This window comes from Neomonachus schauinslandi, chromosome 4, assembly GCF_002201575.2.
Source record: "Neomonachus schauinslandi chromosome 4, ASM220157v2, whole genome shotgun sequence".
NCBI lineage: Eukaryota > Metazoa > Chordata > Mammalia > Carnivora > Phocidae > Neomonachus > Neomonachus schauinslandi.
Window position 1 is genome coordinate 118,009,132 of NC_058406.1, and position 25,824 is coordinate 118,034,955.

Genomic DNA, 25,824 nt, shown 5'->3' on the forward strand with positions numbered 1-25,824 from the left:
CCTTGTGCTTTTTTTAAGTTTATTTTGGTATTTTATAGGTTTCGTTACTATTGTGGATAGAGGTTTTTTTCCACCATTATTTTTGTTTACTTAGTTTGCATGCTCTGGGTAGCCTGGTCATATCTGTAAGTCATAATTTTTTCTTTAGCTAACATTTGCACCTTTTAGTTTTGTTCTTATAATTTGTGACCAAAATCTGTAGAATAATTTACAAGTTGAGGGCATTATAATCATTTTCTCTGTAATTTGAATTCCTCTAGTGGTTTACCTTTAAGTATGGCATGTGCTGTTCATTTTTCATAGAAAATTAGGGGAACTACTCTTTAATATCTCGTTTTCCTCTTGTTTCCAGAATTAGGGGAATAAAGTCTTCTTCCCACAAGTCCCTGTTTTGAACCTCTATAACGTCTAGGTCCTGGAACAAGTCCATATGTTCTCTTGCTGGTCTACCTCTGCTCTCTGCTTTGGCAGCCCCACAATCACCTGGCTCCAATAGGTGGCTCTTTCTCAAACAGGCTGTCATCATTAGTTTATATGAGTGGTGGTTTAGAAATTTTGGTGTACAGTATGGAATAATAATAATAGCTCACACATACTGAGTACTTACTGTATGCCAAACACTGTTGTGTTTTTGTGTGTAATAACCATTTTAATCTTGAAAAAAATCTTAGGAGATGGGTATCATTAATACCATTTTACGATAAGAAAACTATGACGCAGAAGAGATTTAACAATTTGCCCAAGGTCCCACAGTTAGTAGGTATCGATCATTGAATGCTCAGTAAATAGTTACTCTGCAAGGTTTCAAGTTCTTACTATGTAAGGATGATAATGATCTAGAGAGAGGTAAAAAGTGTATGTATTTACATTCAGAGTATTTTGTTCTGGAAGGTTGCAAGTGAATAACATATCTGAAAAAATCAGAATCGCTCCCTAACAATGTCAGGTAAATGAGGCCTTCTTGCATTTGGCTCCACAGACAATTTCTCTGGCCGCCAAATTGGCTGTTAATTGAAAATGTATCTGGGAAGAGAGCCTCAAGGGCATAGAGGATGATGGTTTATCCCTTGAAAAAAAGATAGGGAAAATGGGATTCTCAAGCATATGTATATACTTAAGTAAAAAGATTAAAAAATTTTAATAATGCAGAAGAGAAATAAGGTTTTCAGTTTTTTGTGTGTTACCGAGTCTTACAGGACATTTAGGTTTCAGTATTTTCTTTTGCCACATAGACTACAAAGGTAAAACCCACATTGAGCCCAGTTACAAGTAGGTAAATGAGAAAGAGTTACGGTTCTGAAGCTGAAATCAGATTGTTTTTGTTTCATTTCAAACAACCTTTATTACCTTGAATAAAGAGATAAATGTACCAAAATGCAATTGTGGCTAAGTTAAGCAAAAGGGGATATATATTAGAATACCTGGAGTTTTATATAGAACCTACAGAAGAGAGAAGCCTTGGACTTGGGAGTGGGCAGGAATGAAGCATGTGAGGGGCCAGGAAGCAGAAGCTTTTCTGCGCTTTTCATCTGCTGGGACAGAATGCATGCCGGTCACTTGTCATATCTGCATCCCTGTGCTCAAGATGTCAGTTCCCGAGAAGGAGCATCTGCTTGCCCTTGCTTGCCTTGCCTGTCCAACCTTGGTATCAGTCCAAGGGTCTATTTCTAGTTTTTAGTTGTTGTTGTTGTTTATCAAATTTGACATTATGCGTTGGGTTGAAGAAATCTTTAATCCTGGTGAACAATGCATCATTTTCGGATTATGGTTAAAAGCTCGCCTATGACAATGAAAGGAAAAACAGGATTTCTCTCTCTCGTTTGTGGGTAGAAACAATAGAGTCATGAAAAGGCTCCCACCTAGTTAAATGTCTAGCTATGTAGAATTTTGTATATTAGTACATTCCTTTTAAATACTGACACCTCAAAGAACATTTGTATAATATTTAGCCACTGGTTTCTCCCCTCAGCTACTCTCGTTTTCATGTCATTAATGGTAAGCTGATGGGTGGTTGTTTTGTGTGTCTCCCACCCTGCAGCACAGAATATATGTGAATATATGTATGTATGTATTTACATGTATTTGTAATGAATATATAGTTAGGTAGATATAAAAAATGATTTTATATGGCATAATTTTGGAATTTTGCTTTTTTCATTCTAGTACATCATGACTCCTGAGCCTAGTCTCTACCTTTTCTTTATTTCTGAGGCTGAGAAACATACCATTAGTTTTTTGGTATTGACTATGTCCCTAGGATGGAATCAGTATTAAAATGTAGACTAAAACCTTCAAGTTACATATCATGAAAGGACAAATTACCTGTCTATCCCATCCTCCTGATCATGGTTGGGGGAATTACAGGAGATGCTGAAGTGGAATTCTGACACTGGGCAGTATGCCCTTCCCTGGGCAACTAGAAGCTGTTTTTCTGCCAGGATGACATCTGGTTTCTGAGGACCATGTGTGTCTTCCCTTCACCCTGACTCTGATCTAAATACTGATAGAGCACACTTCAAGCAGTAATGACTTGGTGTAATATATGTGATAGACTTCTTTCAGAATCTCCTTCACAGCTGTGTGCTGTTCTGAAATTATCCTCTTTTCTCCTCCTCCTGTTTTGATGATTGCCTGAGTGCTTTCAAAAAAAGATGATAAATGAAGGAAAAAAGCCTAAGTGGTTAACTTATAAGTGTAAAGTATATACTCCCTTTGACCTATAATTCTGTTTCCTGTAATTTGCCTAAAATCATAATCATTGGCTGAAAAAAGTATGCAGAAAGTTCATTTCCATTTTAACTACTTAGTGAAAATTTGGGAATGACCTGAATTTGTAGCAATAGAGTACCAACTCAGTAAAGTTGGCTTATTATGCAGCCATCAAAAATAATGGCATAGTTTTATATATTGATGTGTAATGAGATTTGTGATATGGAATAATGTTTATGTTATTGACTGAAAAGCAAATTGCAGAACAGCATTTATATGGTCCCATTTACATAAATTGTATACTTTTGTGTGTATACACAGAATGTGCTACCTATGGAGCAATGTTTGGAAGTATGTTTAAACAGTGGTTATCTCTCCTGGGTAGATTTGGAGATTTCTTTCCTAGTTGATAACCCACACTGGGAACCAAAACTGTGATGTTGAAGTGCATTTATCCCTTCCAGTGATTTTTATACCACATTAATAGTTTTTAAGAAATTTTAGTATTTGTTACTAATAATTATGGTTCTTGAATCTCATCTCTAGTTGTTTTTATATTATTGAGCCTGTGAAACAGGAAGACCAGTTTGTTTTCTAACTGTACTAGATTTGAGTATCTTAGTATTTTTATTGTGTCTTTACCTTATGCTTTTTAGCACCTCTGCCTTCGATTATATGTTTTCTAAGGATAGGAGCGATATTTGTTAAAGTTTATCTATGTATCACCTGGCATAGTATGTCCTGGAAAAAGACATCCTTTTTAAAAAATCCTTAAATGTGGAATATAGTCCCTCTAGTTTGTGTAACAAATCATTTTTTGTCTGTTCAGGTGTAGAGTTTGGTGCTCGAATGATAACTATTGATGGGAAACAGATAAAACTTCAGATATGGGATACGGTAAGTATAGTAAATACATTGTATGCCCTCAATAGAGTTGTTTTGTGAAAGTATGTTTTGTTTTGTTTTAATGTCATTTTATGCCTATTATGGTTTGTTGGATACCAACACCCCTGCAGTCATGAGATGAAATGTGGTGCCAGAAAAGATTAGGTTATCTTATGCAGCGTTTTTCAACAGGTGTACTGCAGGTGTTGGGTGTTAGTGAACATATCTGAACAAATGCTCAGGCTATGTGGTCTTAAGTGGAAATGCTCTAGAAACTATGTTTTTAAGAAAATAAAGCAGCAGCGTATTTAAAGTACATGTATGAGATAAAATAACGAATGTAAACCCTGTAGAGTCACTTGATCTGACAGTTTGTTAATATTAAACGTTTGATTTAAAAATAAAAGTTTGCGAGGCGCCTGGGTGGCTCAGTCGGTTAAGCGTCTGCCTTCAGCTCAGGGCATGATCCCGGGATCCTGGGATTGAGTCCCGCATCGGGCTCTCAGCTCAGTCAGGAGCCTGCTTCTTCTCTTCCTCTGCCTGCCTGCCTGCCTACCAACCACTCCCCCTGCCTGTGCACGCTTGTGCTCGCACTCTCACACACTCTCTCTCTCTCAAATAAAATTTTTTTTAAAAAATTAAAAAAAAAAAAGTTTGATTTAGTCCCAACCACTTGATGCCACCTTGCTTCTCGCACTTATAGTCACTGAGTGCCTGTTCCATTCCCTGCCAGGCTGTATGGCCTTTTGTTTTTTTGGATAGAGAGAGCACAAGCCAGGGGGCAGTGGGAGAGGGAGAAGCAGGCTTCCCGCTGAGCAGGGAGCCCGATGCGGGGCTCGACCCGGGATCCCGGGATCAGGACCTGAGCCGAAGGCAGCCGCTTAACTGACTGAGCCACCCAGGCGCCCCCATGCACTACGGCTTCTGATCACAGTTTGTCATCTGCACTACAGAACAGGATTTGAGTGACTTTTCTCTATTCTCCCAACTTAAATTCATAAAAGAGAAGTTACTTTATTACATACAATGGATGCCTTAAGGTAGTGGTTCTCAGACTTTTTGGTCTCAGAATCCCTTTCTTTATGCTTTTAAAAATTAACAAGGACCCCAAAGGGCCTTTGCTTATGTGCCTTATAGCTATCAGTATTTACCTTAGTAGAAATCAAAATTGAGAAACTTTTTTTTTTTTTAGAGAGGGATAGGGAGAAAGGCTGGGGGAGGGGCAGAGGAGGAGGGAGAGAGAATCTCAAGCAGGCTCCCTGCCCAGTGCAGACATTTAAAAATAACCATAATGGGGCATCTGGATGGCTCAGTCAGTTAAGCATCTGCCTTCGGCTCAGATCATGATCCCAGGGTTCTGGCATTGAGTCCCTCGTCGGGCTCCCTGCTCATCGGGGAATCTGCTACCCCCCTCTCACTCTGTCCCTCCCCCCTTTGCCGTGCACACTCGTGCTCGTTCTCTCTCTCTCAAATAAAATCTTTTAAAAAATAAGCATAATAAGCTCATATGTTAGGATAAGCAAAGCAGTTTTTATGGGAATTGACTGTGTTTTTCCAAAACAAAAAATTGACTTTTTCGAAAACAAAACTTTTATTTTTCTAGTGAGAAGTGTTGGTTTGTTACATTTTGAAAAATCTCTTCACTGTCTACTTAATAGAAAACAGCTTGGATTCTCATATCTGCTTCTTCCTTGAGTCTTATGTGTGTTTAGTTGGAGTGGAGAAGAAAATACACCCTCACACAAATAGGTAGTTGGGAAACAGAGGACCTCGTGGACCCTTAAAGAGTCAGGGACTCCGAGGGGTCCTGGGATCACACTTTGAGAACCACTGCTGTAGGGCAATTAAGACTTTATTCTTCACGGATCCCCAGTTGAGAAAGATCAAAAAAGGTCACCTGTTAGGACAAAGAGCATATTCTCTAAACTATTAAATGAAATATAAAATATGGGGAATTTTGGGGCACCTGGGTGCCTTCAGCTCAGGTCATGATCCCAAGGTCCTGGGATCGAGCCCCACATCAGGCTCCCTGCTCGGCCAGGAGCCTGCTTCTCCCTCTCCCTCTGCCCTTCCCCCTTGTGATATCTCTCTCTCTCTCTGTGTCAAAGAAATAAAATCTAAAAAATAAATTTAAAAAGTAAAATATGGGGAATTTTATCATTATATACCCGTTTTTTTTTTTTTTTTTCTCTTGTCACTCAGTCTTGGTTTCTTACCTGTCACCTATAATAATTACTGAAGGAAGCAACCTTGGAGAATATTCAGTCTCACAGACTTGATTCTCAAGAAGACCAAGAAAGTTGCTGCAGGCTGTCGTGAGACCGAGGTTTCCTTACCCTTTCTGCGTATCACATAATCGTCCCTGAAATGGAAAACCCTACATCTCTATCTTGCTCTGTCCCAGAGTTATACATTGGACTCTAGGTTCTTGTGGTTTCTTACCTCTTCTTTTTAAGTGGAGATTTATGCTTTTACTGTTTCTTAGGGTCCCTCCCCGACCCCGAGCCTGTTTTGTCTCATAACCTTTTTGATTTATATTCTCTCAGGCAACATGATTTCAAAACTGCATGGAAAAGAGAAAAATGAAATATGCAAAGTCCCTTCCTCCCTAGAGATTTAAAATTAATGCTCTCCAGCCAAAAGGAAGTATTTTCTACTTCTATATTGAAAGAGTTTACTCTTCTTTTTCAGAACTGATTGTTTTGCATAAGCTAGGTTGCTTTTTTACCTAATAAACCAACCAGTACAGTGAAGTGTGAACCAGACTACTTGCTATTCTGTAATAAACACGTTTTTCATACCTTGTACTGTGCATGAATACTTGCTTTGCTCGAAATACTTTACTCCCTTTTTCCATTTAAGACCAGCTCAGATGTCAACTGTTGTGGAGCCTTTCTGACACCCATGGGTTAGCTGAGTCTCCCCATAGTATTTTATGCATATTTTTGTTGGAGCTCTGACCCTGCTGTTACTATAGTTGTTTGTTTACCCTCCTCAGAATAAGCATGAGGGAAAGGACCATCTGTATTGTACTCAGCTTTGTGTCTACATTCATAGATTGTTGACTGATAAAATGTTTGATAGATTTTATTGAATGAATGAGTAAAGCATCTCATTCTAAGCAGCTGATAGGATCATTGGATATGTTCAAGAGACATCATTACTGGGGCGCCTGGGTGGCTCAGTCGTTGAGCGTCTGCCTTCGGCCCAGTCATGATCCTGGGGTCCTGGGGTCGAGTTCTGCATCGGGCTCCCTGCTCGGCGGGAAGCCTTCTTCTCCCTCTCCCACCCTCTTGGTGTGTCTCTCTGTCAAATAAATAAATAAAATCTTAAAAAAAAAAAAGACATCATTACTAAAGTACATAGTTCCAGAGGGAAGATTGATACTGTAATGAAAAGTATGTGACATTAGAGGCACAAACGACTTCATTGTAGTTTATTCTAGTGTATTCAGTCATTCTTCTATCCCTAAGGTGTTCTATTAAATAATCCCCTGCCCTCCAATTTTTGAAACTTGAACAAGTCATTCATTCCCCCAGTTGTTTCTTTTACAGATTAACTAGTCCTGCCTTCCCCCCCCCCCTTAGCTTATGAGGATTATTTTATACTGCAGTGATCTTTCAGAAGAAATCTGTAGTAATTACTTATTTTGGACCAGTATGAAAGGGAAATAGAGAAGAAAAACAAACAAACAAACCTTGCTCACACTTCCTCTGTAAAGGCAGAGGAAGTCTTCTCTCTATCTAAAAGAGGAGACTAGTACCTTTGAAGACATCATGACTCCCAAAAAAGAATTCCGGGGCTTCCACATGGAGGGTGCTAGGAACACAATAGCCTGTTTCAGATTTTAAAGAATGTTCAAACAACTCTGTTTATTTACTTTTGAAAATTGCTTCTTGAGTCTCTGCCTTAGAGGTTTGCCTCTTACTGTCCATGGTTTTCTTCTTTCTTTCACCTAACTTCCAAAACTCTCTAATAGACATTATCTGACACACATTAAGGTTGGTTCCACACTTAGTTTTATATCTGAATGGAACACGGTTTCCCATATCATCAAATGTCTATACCTTTGGATAGGAAACTACATTTTTAGTAGCAAGGATCATGTCTTTTTCTGGCCCAGGACATTTACAAAACCATCCTAGGATCCTTCAGACAAAAATTTGCCAAATATTATTGTTTCATCAGCCTTAAAAAAATGATTTTTTTTCCCCCAGTGACTAAGTCCCAGTATCTTGGGATGTTTGTCATCCACTGTATATCCATTTCCATTCACAAAAAGTAAAAATAAGTTTTCCTTGCAAGATTTCCACATCCACCATCCAGCATCTTTGCTTTGTTTTGAAAATAGTAAGTATAGTTGCCAGCAGATCCTCCCCAGAGGCCTTGCTGCAAGCTGTGGTAACAGTTTATCAGTGCCTCCCATAAAGCACTTTTCTTTGGCCCTGTGTAACTTTTTTTCTTTGGTCAAAAGTCAAATGTGTGATATTCTTAGTCTCTGTCAGGGCGAGTCAAAGAAGAAAACAAGTTGCACCCAGTTCTTCCTCCTTGACTGATGGAACGAGGGCCTAAGAAGTCCATTCGCACTCTTAGACCCTCATCCAGCCTTTCCCCGCCTTTTTTTATTCTTACTCCTCTTTTTGTTTTTTGTCAGATTTTCAGTTGCCTTCCTAGTATATCCAAATAAATTTTATTCTCTCCCCCCAGATTTATAGTATGGTTGTTTTAAGTCCATGTTTCTGCTCAACTTCCCTCAAAATATTTTAGATTTACCAATATTTCCCCCCTCAAATGAGACATTGGAACTGTATAAAAATAGTTGTGTGCGACCTATATGCTGAAAGTACCTTCTCAGCAAATCACAGGCATTTTTTTGGTCCTTTGTAAAATGTATCCATCTATACCCAACTTCTTACCCCAACAATGAGTGTTTTTATATATCAGTGGGGTGCTAAGGATGGCTGACCAGAATTCAGTGCGACCAGGGAAAGGGCCTGGAACCAAGCACCAGGACCCAGTTCCACCTCTGCCACTCCTTTCCACTCCCAGCCCCACAAGCCCAGGGGTGGAGAGGCTTTTGCCTCCTGCGGCAGCTATTCATCAGCCTTCTCTTGAACAACTACAGGGACGGGAAACTATCTTAGACATTTCATTCTACACGAATGTTTACTTCCCACCTGTAGTCTCCAGTTTCTCTTATTACGGCAGTGTTAAAAGAATCTGAAATCCTTTCTTTTTCAAAGTAAATATGCTTAATTTTTTAAAGAATTTAAAATCGCTGTTCTTTCTAGATATTAACAATCCTGTTTCTCTTCTCAGGATGATCCACTTGTTTCTGCAGGAGACTCCCTTAGAAAGCCTAGACTTAAATAGTCCAGGTTGACTTTTTATCTTGCTGTGGACCCAGGCAGCCTAAAAATCACTTTGACTTTTACTAATGTTATTGTCATCCAAAAGAGAAGTCTTGTTCATGTGTGTTCATTTCAAAATCTTTTTTCCTGAATGATAGCAGTTACTTGATTACAGGTCTAGATTTTTAAGTTGAATCTTTAGTAAAAAGTACCCAAGATTTTATTCTTGGGCACTGGACAACTTACTTGGCTACTTAGAAGTCCTTTTCTTCTTTTTGGTTCTTGGCTGGGTTCTTTGTAGCTGGAATTGTTAGATAAATCATCAACAATGAAAGTAGAGGTATTATCTAATACTGATTCTCACAGATTTTGATTTTCTAACTTTATTGGCCCTTTGGGATCAGTCAGGATAACATAATGTGAGTGCCTACTGTATATACTTGAGTATTCTGAGTTAGGCTATCCCTCAAAGAGAACTAAAGAGGAAACAAGACCAGCATTTGAGCAGCGTGTACCTTTTATATAATCAATAGTACTAGAACCAAATGATCACATGGAAGTGCTCTTGGGTTTGTGAGGAGAAATGGGTAACTATGGGCTATAGTAGGCAAGCTTCCTAGCTTTGTGAGAGAATCAGGGAGTTTGAACAGGTCCTCAAGGAGAAGGGAAATTGGGTAGGTGGAGGAAAATAGTTTCTCAGGCAGAGTTACAAAAGCCCAAAAGCAGGAATATTCAGAGTACGGGCAGGATATCAGTAGGAAAACAGATTGGCTTTATGAACAAGACTTTTATAAAGAAGATAAGGTTATAGAGAAACAAATAGCAGATTCCCAAGAGCTTAAGACTTAAAACCAGGGTATTTAGAAATATTTGAGCAGTAGCTCACTGTGTATAAAGTTGTATGTTATGGAGGTAACAGGAGAGGAAGAGGAGTTAAATTCCCAGCCGGGTTACCACAAAAATTGTTGGCAAGAGAAAGACTCAGGCAAATGGGGAAGTGAAATTGGGGGATCTTTATTAGGCAGTTGGAAATCAGTTTTAAAGGTACGGGCTAGGGGTGCCTGGCTGGCTTAGTCAGTAGAGCATGCTACTCTTGATCTTGGGGCCATGAGTTCGAGTCCCATGTTAGGTTGACTTAACTGGGCAAGATTTGTTTCAAGGCTATCAATACCATTAACAGAGAGACTAGGCCAGTGTGTGGGGTGTCTTTCTTACCAGGCAGGTCTCAAGAATTCAGAAACTATTCTGAATACTGATCTTTGCTTATTTTACAGTAATCATAGATTTTAAGATGCATGGTTATGTTCATAGACCTTACTTGGAATGTTTGATTTTTATTTGCTCGAGTTTTTGCTTAATTTGTAATGGTAGGCAAAACCAGATTGAATGGATTCAGTATAAAGTGATCCATTATATACAGTATTTTCATATTATAACATGTTCTTGGTAAAGCAATATAGGAAGAATGAGAATGGTGTATAGACATGTGCTGTTCTCCTTTTTAAAAATCTGTTTTCCCAGGACGCCTGGGTGGCTCAATCGGTTAAGCGTCTGCCTTCAGCTCAGGTCATGATCCCAGGGTACTGGGATCGAGTCCCGCATTGGGCTCCTTGCTCAGCGGAGAGCCTGCTTCTCCCTCTGCTTGCTGCTCCCCCTGCTTGTGCACTCTCTCTGACAAATAAATAAATAAAATATTAAAAAGAAATAATAAAAATGTGTTCCCTTTTACTGTTTTTATCTGAGCTATAAACACAGAAGTTTTAAATCTTACAGTGGTGTTCCTCTTGACAGTGTATTCATTTTAACTCATTTCACAAAATGTCCCTGCAAGATTGTTTTAAAGGACTTTTGCCTTTTCTCAATATTTAGAGCTCTAAACCTGATGATTAACTAAAGAAAAAATTACCTTTTTTGTATTACCAAGACTCCTTAGTTGGTATATGTAATTCCCAGTGAAATAAATCTCTTAAAAATGTAGTCCTTAGTTTTCCCGGGCTAAGCAATTAAAAAAGAAATTCCCATAATGCTTATATTTTGAACTTGGATTCATTAAAAGAACTTTTTTGGAAAGATACATCTCAATAAATTATACAAAAATAATTTTAATGAAATGTCGTGCTTCCAACTAGTATCATCTAATGTTTTAACCTCAAACTATGAAATGAGTTGGTTATTTGTACAGTTCTTTTGTGTGATGGCTTTCTCAGTTTTCCGTTTAGCCTAAGACATTATTTGAATGTGCCAGAATTGCTTGCAAGTTACCAAGAGAGGGCCTAAGCTTTAGTTTCCACTTAAGAGAAGTTATTTTTACTGTATCTTAGCATGTTAGTATTTACTGATGTCCACTTATTTAGGTGGGATGGGAGTAATGACCATTTTGTGCACTTGATTAAGACATTAGGATTCATTCTTTCATTGGAAAGGCTTTCTCTGCATGCCTGCCGTGTGCCATACCCAGTGCTAGGCGCTGGGGTGGGGGGTATGGGAGGAAGAGGAGAGGGTATGTTGCCAGGGCCAAGAAGAACAAGGAAGTACAGTGTGGAGTGTTAGAACAAGGCAGAACTTGGTCTGTGTGAGTTCTGAGGGGTGGAAGGGCTTTGTAGTTACACTGAAAGATCAAAATTCAGCATACAAATATGAATGTTTTCCAGGTTAGTGGATTTGAATACAAAAATTGTGAAAACTGGCTTTGTGTTTACTTAATTTACATATTTATTTTTTTCTCAAAAGTAGAAAAGTGATTAAAAATACAGAAGTATTTTTGATAAGAGCCGTCTCAATTTTAAACTTAGCGGCAGTATGTATATTCCTCACCAGCCTTCTTAAAAACCAGAACATTAGTGCCACCAGTAAAAGAGAGAAATTAACTAATTTTGCATAATCTCTGAAGTCTGTTTTCACAAGTGGATATAAAGATGACTTCTACATCCTGTTGCCTTTTGACAAGCATTATATATCACATACAGAGGAAATTGATTAAGTGTGGAGAAAAAAATATATAAATTAAATTCAGAACCATTTTCTGTTTTTCATAATAAAATGATTGCTCAAAGAATTCCATCTGATGACTGTTGAAAGCTCACTGCAGTTTATGATATAACTGATAAAATCTGCATCCTTGGCCTTCCAACAACCTTTACACCAGCAGATGGTGGGCGTAAAGATGTCATTCATCATTTATTTACAATGGACTTTATTTATTCTAGTGTCAACAGCTGCCCCAGGGAGTGGGTTATTGAATTCAAATGTGAGGCTCTGGGTTATTTGCTTCCTTTCAAATTTGTCTTCAGAGCTTAGTTGCTAGGAGTCCATTCTGTGTCCTAATCATGATTCATGTATTGTGAAGCCATTCAGTAAATTGGGTTGTCAGGGATTGCCAAAAAAGGTTTAGAGGTCTTGTTGGGGGAGTAGGGGGTGCATGTGCATCTGGTTGACTTTGAGCAATAGTGGTATTTTGTGACTTTTTCCTAAGACTGGTGAAGTTAAGTTTTCTTTTCCTTTACACGCTCATTCCCTACATGCCCATATCCTATATATGAATAAAAAGAAAATGTAGATGACCGTTTTTATTAAAGAAAACTCTCAACCTTTTCTTTCCTCACAGGCAGGGCAAGAGTCCTTTCGTTCCATCACGAGGTCATATTACAGAGGTGCAGCAGGGGCTTTACTAGTGTATGATATTACAAGGTGAGAACTTGAAAATGTATCCATTCATTTGGTCAATGCAGAGACTTTCTCTAAATAAACATGATTGCCAGTTATAAAAGTATGGTTTTGCCTTTATTCCCTGGCTATCTGACTTTAAAACTTGTGTGTCTTTAATTAAATTTAAATTTACTACAGAGATCTGCAACAAAATTGTTTTCTTATATAAATAAGCACCCACAAGTTAATCAATTTGGTAATATTGTTTATACATTGGAATTTTCCAAAGCAAGGTTACATTTAATTTCCAGATACTGTACTTGAGATCTGTTTCTCATTACATAAGTGGATATGGCTAAAAATAGTTACTTTTAATGGAATGTATACTGTTCATTGTACACTACTGGGGAAACACTTTGAAAGTAGTAATCAAATTTTCTTTTATATTTAGGAGAGATACATTCAACCACTTGACAACCTGGTTAGAGGATGCCCGCCAGCATTCCAATTCCAACATGGTCATTATGCTTATTGGAAATAAAAGGTAAAAAGACTAATTTAAAACTTTTTGTATTAATGATGAAGACTATGGATAGCTGTTTATGCAATAACTGCTTATCTTACATGTTTGTCCAAATGTAAGTTATTGGTTTCTTAAATTACAAAATTTTGAAAATCCTAAGATGTTTCTTTTGGTTTTTAAAATACAGATAATAAGCTTTGTTGGAAATCATTATCGTCATCATCATCATCGTTATTATTGTAAGAAATAGTTTTTGTTGGAAGGTAAACTTGAAAGAATAATCTGAAGGAAGTTCATCTGATTAGTAATTGAAAGAAAACCCACTGATTAATTTGGAGGATGGGTCACTGTTAAATATTGTCCAAATTACTTTAAATACTTCACAGTTGAAATACGTGTGCAGAACTCAGAGAAACACTTTTTCTCTTTTTTATGACTTAATGTGAATTACGAGTTCGTGCAGTACATCTCTTAAATCAGGTTTATTTCCACTTAAAGTTCTGAAATACTTTTAATATTGTTTAGTAGTAAGGCTTTACATTAGTGTCATCCTGATGTTGGTTTTTTGTTTTAATCTTACTTCATTTTATAACTCCTGAGAGCATTATTTGCAATGAATGTCCTTGTGCTCTACATTTAAAATAATAGTACATGGGAAAAGAGTTTTTTGGCCATAGTTTCTCTAAACTTTAAAGATTGTAGGAAAGTTTTCACTAATTTTAGTTGAAAATTACAGTGGCAACAAATAAAATTAGCACTTTTAAATGTTCATACTTTTATCTTACCGGTGTTTTCCTTGTGTGAAACATGGTGAGTATCATCTTACTGATGACTTAAAATTCGTTGTTCCCCATGAGGACCTTATAGTCCCAGTATGAAAAAAGAAAAGCATAATATGTACAAAGATGTTTCTCACTACAAAATGAAATAATTATGTGATGTGATGGAGGTGGGAGAGGGAGAAACAGACCCCCTTTGGTGGTAATCATATTGTGTTATATAAATGTATCAAATCAACACATTGTACACCTTAAACTTACACAGTGTTATATGTCAATTATATCTCAATAAAAAATAAATAATCCCTGGGGCACCTGGGTGGTTCAGTCTGTTAAGCGTCTGCCTTCGTTTCAGATCATGATCCCGGGGTCCTGGGATCAAGTTCTGCATTGGGCTCCCTGCTCAGTGGAGAACCTGCTTCTCCCTCTCCTTCTGCCCCTCACCCCAGCTCATGCTCACTTTCTCTCTCTCTCTCTCTCTTTCTCAAGTAAATAAAATCTTTAAAAATAAATAAATAATCCCTAAATAATTTTTAAGAAAGTATTTTTTTCACAGCTATTTGATCCCCCAACTGTAAGCTGTAGTTACCACGGTCTTCCTAAACTTCCTATGTGAGATGACTACTTTCTTAACTGTAGAGTCCTTCAGTCAAAAACAAAAACAAAAACAAAAAAACCCTGAATTAATGGAAGGATATACTGTATTCATTGATTGGGAAACTAAATATTTTTAAGATGGCAGGTCTTCCCCAATTGACCTAAAGATTCATTGTAATCCCAGTCAGAATTCTTTAGGCTTTTTTTAAGGAGGTAAAAATTAACAAGCTGTTTTTAAAATTTGTATGAAAATGCAAAGGTCATAGAATAGCCAGAGTTGGGGGATTTATTGGTTTCACTATACTGATTTCAAGATTTATCATAAGGTACTGTAATCAGTTTTGGCATAGAAAGGGAGAAGTCCAGAAGTATATTCATACACACACACACAGTTAATTTTTTGACAAAGGTGCAAGGGCAGTTCAGTGGGGAAAGGATAATCTTTTCATCAAATGGTGCTGGAACAATTGAATAGCCATGTATCAAAAAATGAACCTTGACCCTTACCTCACACCATATACAAAAGTTAACTTGAAGTGAATCATGGACCTAAATGTAAGAAATACAAATATTTAAAAATTCTAGAGGAAAACAATTTTAGTGACTCTGGTTTTGTCAAACATTGTTTTTTTCTTTCAAGATTTTGTTTAAATTCAAGTTAGTTAACATACAGTGTAGTATTAGTTTAAGTGGTAGAATTTAGTGATTCATCACTTGCATATAACACCCAGTCCTCATTACAAGTGCCCTCCTTAATGCCCATTACCCATTTACCCCATCCCCCCACCCACCTCCAGTCCAGCTACCCTCAGTTCCCTGTAGTTAAGAGTCCCTTATGGCTTGCCTCCCTCTCTGTTTCTATCTTACTTTATTTTTCCTTTCCTCCCCCTGTGTTCACCTATTTTGTTTCTTAAATTACCCACGAATGAACTCATATATGGTATTTGTCTTTGACTGACTTATTTCACTTACCATAATGCCCTCTAGTTCCATCCACGTTGTTGCAAATGGCAAGATTTCATTCTTTTTTATGCTGAGTAATATTCTATTGTGTGTGTATATATATATATATATATATATATATATATATACATATATATATATACCATATCTTCTTTATCCATTCATCCATCAAGGACATCTGGGCTCTTTCCATATTTTGGCTATTATGGACATTGCTGCTATAAATATTGGGGTGCATATGCCCCTTCGAATCATCTAGTAGTATAATTGCTGGGTCATAGGGTAGTTCTATTTTTAACTTTTTGAGGAGCCTCCATACTGTTTTCCAGAGTGACTGCACCAGTTTGCATTCCCACCAACAGCATGAGAGGGTTCTGATTTCTCTGCATCCTCACCAACATCCATTATTTCCTGAGTTGTTAATTTTAGCCATCTGACCAGTGTGAGGTGGTATTTCATTGCGGCGCTTTTGTTTTTCTTTTTTTTTTCTTTTTTTTTTTAGATTTTCTTTATTTATTTGAGAGAGAGAGCAGGGGAGAGAGGGAGAAGCAGATCTCCTGCTGAGCAGGGAGCCCAACATGGGGCTTGAGACCATGACCTGAGCTGAAGGCAGACTCTTAACTGACTGAGCCACCCAGGCACCCCCTCGTTGTGGTTTTAATTTGTATTTCCCTGATGATGGGTGATGTTGAACATTTTTTCATGTGTCTGTTAGCCATTTGTATGCCCTCTTTTAAGAAATGTCTGTTCATGTCTTCTGCCCATTTTGTACCTGGATTGTTTATTTTTTGGGTGTTGAGTTTGGTAAATTCTTTATAGATTTTAGAGACTAGCCCTTTATCTGATATGTCATTGCAAATATCTTCTCCCATTCCATTGGTTGCCTTTTAGTTTTGTTGATTTGTCAAACATTTTTTAAATGGGACAGAAAAAAGGCATAAAAGGGAGAAAAAACAACTGTATACTTGACCCTTGAACAACACACAGTCAAAAATTTGCATGTAACTTTGATTCCCCAAAAACTTAACTGCTAATAGGCTACTGTTGACTAGAAACCGGAGAGCAAATAGTCGATTAACACATATTTTGTATGTCTTATATATTGTATTCTTACAATAAAGTAAGCTAGAGAAAAGAAAATGTTATTAAGAACATCATAAGGGAGAAAAAATACATTCGCAGTACTATACTGTAATTTGGGGGGAGGGGCAGCGGGAGAGAGAGAGTCCTAAGCAGGCTCCACACCCAGTATGGAGCCTTATGCAGGGCTCAATCTCACAACCTGGAGATCATGACTTGAGGCGAAATCAAGAGTCAGACACTTGACCAGCTGAACCACACAGGCACTCCCCTGTACCATACTGTATTTACTGAAAAACAGTCATACGTAAATGGACCCTTGCAGTTGAAACCCATGTTGTTCAGGGTTCAAATTCAACAAAATTGAAAACTTTTGCTCTTAAAAAGTTTCTTTTTTTTATTTAAAGGTTTTCTTTTTTCTTTTTTTTTTTAATTTACTTGACAAACACAGCGAGAGGGAACACAAGCAGGGGGAGTGGGAGAGGGAGAAGCATGCTTCCCACTGAGCAGGGAGCCCCATGTGGGGCTTGATCCCAGGACCATGGGACCATGACTTGAGCCAAAGGCAGATGCCTAACAACTGAGCCACCCAGATGCCCCCCCCCCCAAAAAAAAGTTTCAAAAATGAAAGAGAAGCTACAGACTAGGAGAAAATATTATAACATAAAACCTATATCCGACAAAATGTTTGTATCTAATATGAAGAATTGGTACAATTCATTAATAAAAAGATAACCCAGTTTTTTTTAATGAGCAAAAGATCTGAACCAGCACTTAGTAAAGAAGATATGTATTGTTGGCAAGTAAGCACATAAAAATATTTAACACCACTAATCATGAAGGCAATGCAGATTAAAACCTCAATGAAGGGGCGCCTTGCTGGCTCACTTGGTTGAGTGTCTGCCTTTGGCTCAGGTCATGATCCTGGAGTCCCCAGATCGAGCACCTCGTCAGGCTCCCTGCTCAGCAGGGAGTCTGCTTCTCCCTCTGCCCCTCCCCTCCACTCATGTTTTCTCTCTCTCTCTCTCACTCAAATAAATAAAATCTTTAAAAAAAAAATAAAACCTCAATGATATATATACCATTATGTATTCATTAAAATAGCTAAAATTAAAAAGATTAACATACCGAGTGTTGGCAAGGATGTAGAACTGAAACCCTTATACTGCTTTTGGGAATGTAAAATGATAGAACCACATCGCAAAACAATTTGGTGGTTTCTTTAGAAAGTAAACATACATCTAATGTACTACCTGGGCATTCCATTCCTAGATATTTATCTAATATAAACATGTTTTCATAGGATTATACACAAATATTATTATACACAATTATACACAAATATTCTCCCAGCTTTGTTTGTAATAGCCCAAAAGTGGGAAACCAACCCACATTTCAAATAATAAGTGAATGGGTAAATTGTGATATAGTCATACAATGGAATGCTACTCAGCAATAAAGAAGAATGAGCTATTGATACGTGCAACAAAGTGGATGAATCTCAAAATAATTATGCTGAGTGAAAAAACCCAGACGAAAATGAAGACATATCAAGTGATTCCATTTATATAATATCCTGGAAAATGCAGAAAGCAGATCATTAGTTGCCTGAGGTAAAGTGGGAGGAAGGGATGGATTACAGTGGGGTATGAGGAAACCTATGGGAGGTGAATGGCTTCATAGGTAAACATGTCAAACTCATCAGTTTATATTAGATGTGCAGTTTCTTTTATGTCAATTAGACTGCAATAAAGCTGTAAAAATAGTAAGATAGCAAATAGCATTTTACTGTATTGGTTTAATTTTAGAAAGAGTTATTTTAATAGAAATCAAGGTTTGCTGTTAAGAGAAAATATTTACTTAAGTGATATTTCAATTGTAAAAGGCCAATTACTGATTACTTCTTTGTAACTGGAAATATCTATCATCTTGGCCTTTGCTCAAGGCCTTTGATGGTTATTCTTTCCTCATTTAAATTATCTCAATAAAGCTTTTAAGATTAAGACTATTGTAGGGCAACTTTAGTCTTTGTGATATAGAAGTATTCATACTACCATTCAGTGGTGATGTGTGAAATAATAAGAGGAGAATATTTGGAGAATAAAGAGAATTTTCATACTTTTAATCTTACCAGTGTTTTCCTTGTGTCTCAAACATGGTGGGTGGCAACTTACTGATGGCTTAAATTTTGTTCCTGCCCATGAGGAGCTTATAGTCTAAATGTAAAAAAGAAAAAGCATATTATATACAAGAGGTGTTTCTAATGATTGTAGGTGGGTGGCCCTTATAATTAAGAGTATAGTAGCTATGGAAAGACATTTTAAGGAAGAAACTAGGAGAATGGAACAAAGAATGTATGACATGCAAAGAGTGAATGGGAATGAACAGAGATAAATGAGGTGATTATTATTAGATGAGGTGAATTGGGGTAGACATGGAAACAGGGAATAGGCAATTTTTGAATTAGATGCATTAAGCAGTAGGGAGCCAGTGAAGGGATTTGAGAAGGGCAGTGACCTAGTCAGAGTGACAGATGATACAGATTTTTCTTACTATGGCATTTTAAATTGGTTATACAAGAAATAGGAAGCAGAGTCTACAAAGATGAAAAATTCTTAATAGTCAAGGATTATAATACAAACCTTAAACAAAAAGGGGGTGTGAATTAAGAGAATGGTTTAGGAAAGAAGGGTAATTAAGTAATGAAAACGGTTTAAATGTTTTATTTATGCCTGGAAAACTGAAGAAACAACCAAAGTAAAGAAGGGTGTGATTAAAAAAAAGATCATGCATCCTAAATTGCCACCTCCTTTTTTTTTTTTTTTTTTTTGAACAATCCCTCAAAGGTACAAGTCTTTAACCCTCTTTGCTAAGATAACATTTGCAAATGCAAATGTAATCAGAGATAATGGTATGGAAAACAGTAATTTTATCCCCAAATACAGTATTGTTTAAATAAGATACGGCATAAGCTTAAAATAGGATAAAGGGTACTTAAGGGGAGAAGTGTTTTCTTGAAGATTTTGTGTAATTGAAAGCTAATTTTCCCTTAAGAATGACTGTCAGATAAGGGGGCTGAATTCCAGGAGCATGTTACCACATCACTGTTGCTAGTGTTTTCCCCCCATTTTTTATTCTTACTAGAATATGAGCTCCTTGAGGCCTGTGGGGGCTTGGGATTTTTGTCTGTTTTGCTGAGTAGTCTGTCCCCAGATACAGGATAGGGCTTGGCACACAGGAGGCCCTCAGATTATAGTTGAGCATATTATCCCTACCTATGCTATAGTATTTGTAAGCTTAGTTTGTCTTCCTTTTTGTTCTCATCTTACCACTAGTATTTCATAGCATGGGCATCTAAACAGCATGTCAGATTCTTGTGGTTCCCTTTGTAATATTGTATATCAAACTTTCTAACATTTCAGAATTTTAGGAGTGTTTTTTGAGCACTTGCACCACTAAATGCTTAGATGAATTTTTATAAATTGTAAATTATTTTTAAAGTATAACAACTGTGAAAGTTACAAAATCACTCAAAAGTTTCAATTACATAAACAATGGTTACTGATAATGAGCTAAGTGACAACTTTGTAAACATAATTGACAGCTCATCTGGTCAGCCAGCTTTAAAGGTATCCAATTCCTGGTGAATTTTGTAAAGTTGAAACAGTGATAACAGCTTAACACTAGGTGGATAAGACTTTAACATCTTTGTTTTGTTTTATCCCTAATTTGTGTGATGTCAGTTTGCATAAAATACCACCATTCTTTATGCTCAGTAAAAATAGTATTGTAAAAGACTGCAAAATGGGAAAATGATCCACAATATACAGTAAGTGAAAAAAAAGGCAAAATACAGTCGTGGGTATGAGCATCTTCCAGTAGGAAGAAATAGCCAGTAATAAAGGAATAATATAGAATTGTATTCAAGATATTAATTACCTGTGGAAATTGAAATTATGGGTAGTTTCTTTCTTTGTATTTTTCCATATTTGACAAAAACTTCTTCAATTATTACAAGAAGTAATCCTTGTAGAGCACAGTGATCCAGATGGTGATTCTACCTCCTCCATCAGCTCCTCCTAGACTGTGAACTTGGTGGTTTCGCCTACCCTCTGTTCTTTCATTTCCTCATCTGTCAAGTGCATTAAATGAGATAATCCATGTAAAACACTTCACAGTGCCAGTTTTATACTTTATTCCTCATCATCCAAGGACATGGTTAAGTGAATTGTGATGGGATATTATTAATTAGTCACTAAAAATCGCGTTTATGGAAAAGATACAATGATACAGACCCTAATATTAAGTGAAGAAAGGACATGAAATTGCAGATATAGCATGGTTATGCATATATGTGAGAAAGGTCACTCTCGGGTAGAAAAAAACAGGACCGAAGAAGAAAGATTAAGTAAGTCAGTTTTAGGGTGACTACACTATAGAGTAACCTTCCTCGTCTCCCTGGCATTCCTGATTCTGCTTACTCTGCTTTTCCACATTTACCACTTTCTAACATACTATATTCTTTACTCAATATTATTGTCTGTCCTCTACTGGAATGTACACTTTTTTGTCTGACTTCTTCATTAATACATCCCAAGCGCTTACTAAAATTCCTGGCTTATAAAAGGCATTCAGTAAATATTTGTTGAATGAAGGAATGATTTCCTTTTCTTGGATTTTTCTGTATTTCTAATTTAATAATGATGATAATAGGCATTTATGAAACTAATACTGAACTAAAGGAAAATTAACATAAATGTACAATACCATTCACATTCATCAGAGTGGCATATATTAACAAGTGTGATCTTACCATGTGTTGGGGAGGATGTGATGCAATGGGAACTTTCACACATTGCCACTAAGAGTATAAATTATACAACTGTTTTGGAAAGCGCCTTTGTACTAAGTATATATAATCAAGTGCAATGGCTTTTGAGCTTTCTGATTTGACTTAAATACATTTTATATCATATCCTGGTACACAAATATATGTATACCTACATCAAAAACAAAAATTCCATGAAACAGTGGGTAATACACTCTGATATTTTCTCTCTTCTGTTCTGAGTCATGGCGCATGTACACCAAATACTGTACTTGGAAAATACAGTACTTTCTAACATTTCACTATGTGGGAAAAGTTTTGGCGTATGTATGTGAAAAAAATGTATAAAATTTTTATTGTAACATTGTTTATAATAAAAAATTATAAATAACTTTGTCAAATGGACAATTAAAAATGTGTTGCATTCATTCAGTAGACTATATAATATAGCAATAAAACACTAAGAAACTAGATCTACATATATTACATCGATAAATCTCAAAAGCATCATGTTGACCCACATCAAAATTAACACATTGCAAAGTAATAGCTACATCTGAAAAACCCTCTATTGTATGGCTATAAACATGAGTATACATATAAAAAACATGCATGAGAGTGAAAACACCAAATACAGAGAAGTGGTTACCTTTGAGGTGAAAGGGGGAAGAATGAGATCAGGAACAGACAGGTAGGTACACAGGAGGTAAATCAACTGTAACTTGATTTCATTTCTCCACAGTGAAGAAATCTGATATAAATGTGTCAAAATAATGTCAGGGCTAGATGGAAGTACATGGGTATTCTATTATTCTCCATCCTTTTATGTGTGCTTAAAATATTTTATAGTAATAAAAAATAGTTTATAATAAAGTTTTAAAATTTTTACAGTAAAACACACTTGAAAGAGACCACTACTTTCCCCCCACCTTACTAATATAGTTCCCATACGATAAAAAGGAATACTGTGCTTTCCCCCAAAACTTCTAGCTTAGACTTTTGTTTCACTCTCTTTTTTTCTATTAACAGTTTTACTAGGAGTTAAACCAAGTAAGATTAATAATCTAATTAATGTGTCTTTAGTACTTTGGATTTTATTAAGCAATTTCCTAGAGCTTCTGGAAATTATGTGATTTATTTTTAAATCACATTCATAGAAACTCAGTCTGGCTGAAAGATTAGACTAGTGTAGCTCTACTCTCTTGAATTATTATTTTGAGTAAAACGGTTCCGTTCTTTGGGAACCTACTATAATCAAGAGCAAGGTGTTGGGTAGATGTTCCATTTAGGTTTCTCTACTTTTAGTGTTCTAGGACTCTAACTCAGAACCTTCTCCTTTTGGATCGTTTTTTTTGTTGACACTAAGCACTGTGTTCTAGCCATTTGACCTTCATAATACCCGGAATAATGCAGTTGATTATTACGGGTTAAAAATTAATTGAAAGAATAGTCAGCACGACTTTGAATCTTTTGGTACACTTTCCACAGATACCTCTATTTATACTGTAATGGTTAATAATACGGCCTTTTATTTCCTATGTTTAGTGATTTAGAATCTAGAAGAGAAGTAAAAAAAGAAGAAGGTGAAGCTTTTGCACGAGAACATGGACTTATCTTCATGGAAACTTCTGCTAAGACTGCTTCCAATGTAGAAGAGGTAAATAAGAGGCCCTTCTAAATGTTCATCATCTTCTCACTTAATTGAAATGTATTGTATACTTTAATATTCACTTATTGATACATCTTCCATAAGCTTTTTAGTCTTTGAATATCATAGAGTAGGAAAATTTCTTCTGTTTGAAATGCCTTGCCTTGTAACATTCATCTTAAATCAGATTCTTAAATAATATTCTGAGCCTTCTCTTGAAGCCAAAATTCTTTAACACATCTTTGCATATATTTATCTTAGAGGGAAAAAATGAACACTAATGAAATTTGGAAATGTATCAAGATACTAAACATTTGTAGCTATTTTTTCTACTTTTGCTTAAATAGGGAAGGTATTACATTATTTCTTTGTAACATTATACAAAGTGTGGGAATTCCGCCATCTTTAATAAAATTTAAAGTATCTCAGTTATTTCCATTGATCAGCCTGAACTGCTACAAGTTTTCTGAACACATCATGTTCTTTTTATGCTTTCTGTATTTGGATATGGTATTTATATACTATACATAGATGAGTAGATAATTATCTCTAAGGTAAAAGTATTGCTACAGTCTATTTTGTAAAAGGCAGGAAAGATGCTAAAAAAATAAGTAGTTTGCCTAGAGTAATGCTGTACTTCCCACCTTCTGGGTAAGTATCTTAGCAGCTACAAAAAGGGAATCTAGAAAATAAATGATTTTAAAATGTCATTTTTCTAAGGATAGCAGAGAATAAGATGTTAGGCAGCAGCTAACACTATGCCTTTAACATAGTAAACAGTGAGTAAATTTTTATTAAGAATATACTTGGGGCTCTTCTAATTAACTTTTGAACCTAGAAATCGACTACAGTAATTCAACAGCATTGGTATATTCACTGGAAAATTCTAAAGTATGATATTATACTTATCTATACTTGATGAGGTGCTCATCATTTCCTACAGCCACCAGTTAATGCTTTACTTATTGCCAGTAATTACAATTTGATAACATACAAGAGTAATATTGCACTTTGCACAATGAACCCAGAGAGAAATTTGTTCTCTTTGTTCAACTTAAAATAGGTCAAGCTGCCTGTTTCAGAGAGGTGTTGTATTTGGAAACCATAATAGCCAATGTGTTGTGAGGATTTCAAGACCTCTGAAACATATCCTTATGGATTATTATTGATTTTCTTACTGATTTTGAGAACCCTAAGGCCAAAATTGAATACATTTTGATTTAAAAAAACTCATACTATGAGGTGCCTGGCCGGCTCAGTCAGAAGAACATACAACTCTTGATCTCCGGGTTGTGAGTTCAAGCCCTATGTTGGGTGTAGAGATGACTTAAATAAATAAAACTTAGGAAAAAAAAAAAAAACATACTGTGAAGTCAAATGACAAAACATCAAATACTAGAAAGTAATCATAGATTTCTAGTTCTGTTTCTGATGCCTTTGTGTTCATTTTCTTTATTCTTAACTAGTAACAGTAGGTATTTGTAAGCAGCAAATTACTATTTTCATTTGGCTGAACACTTAAATAAATTCCATTAATGTTTTGGCAGCCCTTATTACAGAAATTCTGTGTTAATAATAAAAATAATTGTTTAAATTTGATCTGGGCAGGAATTTCCTATACTCATGAGAGAACTTAATTACGTAAATTAATTTGCTTCTCAGAAACCAAGGATATTAAGAAATAATCTTTTTTAATTCCATTTTTAAAAGATTCATAGACAAGCATTACGTAATATAATCATCCATGAGATTTTACCTAAAAGCTAAAAATATTTCATGATCAAGTATTTTGAGAAGGTGGAGGACCATTTTGTGATCCACAAAGGGCAAAATCAAATCTGAATCTCTACATGACTTAGGAACTGATTGAGCATGAAAGCAATAACCAAAGGGCTTCAGCATCTAGAAGAATGGAGTAGACTTCCTTTCACCTCTTCCACCTGCCAAGTACAGCTAGAACTCTGAAATATTGTATGTAAAACAATTACAAGAAGACTGAAAGGCAGAGGGAGGAAGGTTGACCAGCTTAGAGGCCTTGGGGTCTGAGGAAGGTGACACAGCAGTGATTTCCCTTGGTTTTCTTCAGATTGGGTTCTAGAGAAACTGGCAATCCAGAAAAGCCAACAGGTGCAGGTGGAAAAAAGAAGCCTACTTTCTAGCCAAAGGACCAGGAAAGCCTAGCAAGACAGAAAGCTTTTAGAAAATAACCATTCTACTATGGCCAAACAAGGCAGAAAAAATTATGGTGCTGCTTCTACCATCAGCTTACTTTAATGAGGTTTTCCCGTACTCATCATTTTCCTGTGGGATTGGTGTCAGAGAAAGCCAGCAAAAGTATAGGTTTAAGTAAGATCCAGAGTCTCGTAACACAGTACCCAAAATGTCCAGATATCATTAGAAAATCGCTCTTCATACCCAGAACCAGAAAGATCTCAAACTGAATGGAAAAAAAAAATCAATAGATGCTAATAGCAAGATGACAGAGATGTTAGAACTGACAAAGAATTTTCTAGGCAACCATCATAAAAATGCCTCAACAAACAATTAGCATTGCCGGGCACCTGGGTGGCTCAGACGGTTAAGTGTCTGCCTTCGGCTCAGGTCATGATCCCAGGGTCCTGGGATCGAGCCCCGCATCGGGTTCCCTGCTCAGCGGGGAGCCTGCTTCTCCCTCTCCCTCTGCCTGCCGCTCCCCCTGCTTGTACTCTCTCTCTCTCTCAAATAAAAAATTAAAAATCTTAAAAAAAAAAAATTAGCATTCTTGAAACAAGTGAAAAGTAGTCTCAGCAAAAGTAATACAAGTAAGAAGAACCAGA

The 25,824-nt window shown here is 36.5% G+C and overlaps 1 protein-coding gene across 2 annotated transcripts in view; it reads left to right on the forward strand.

Moving 5' to 3' along the window:
- RAB2A (RAB2A, member RAS oncogene family) overlaps positions 1–25,824 on the forward strand; it is a 90,710-nt gene that overhangs the window by 38,052 nt on the left and 26,834 nt on the right. For both annotated transcript variants that reach the window (XM_021688596.2, XM_044914633.1), the window contains exons 3-6: positions 3,539–3,606; positions 12,550–12,632; positions 13,042–13,134; positions 22,906–23,017. In XM_021688596.2, coding sequence (XP_021544271.2) covers positions 3,539–3,606; positions 12,550–12,632; positions 13,042–13,134; positions 22,906–23,017 — 356 coding nt within the window. The remainder of the gene's footprint in view (positions 1–3,538; positions 3,607–12,549; positions 12,633–13,041; positions 13,135–22,905; positions 23,018–25,824) is intronic.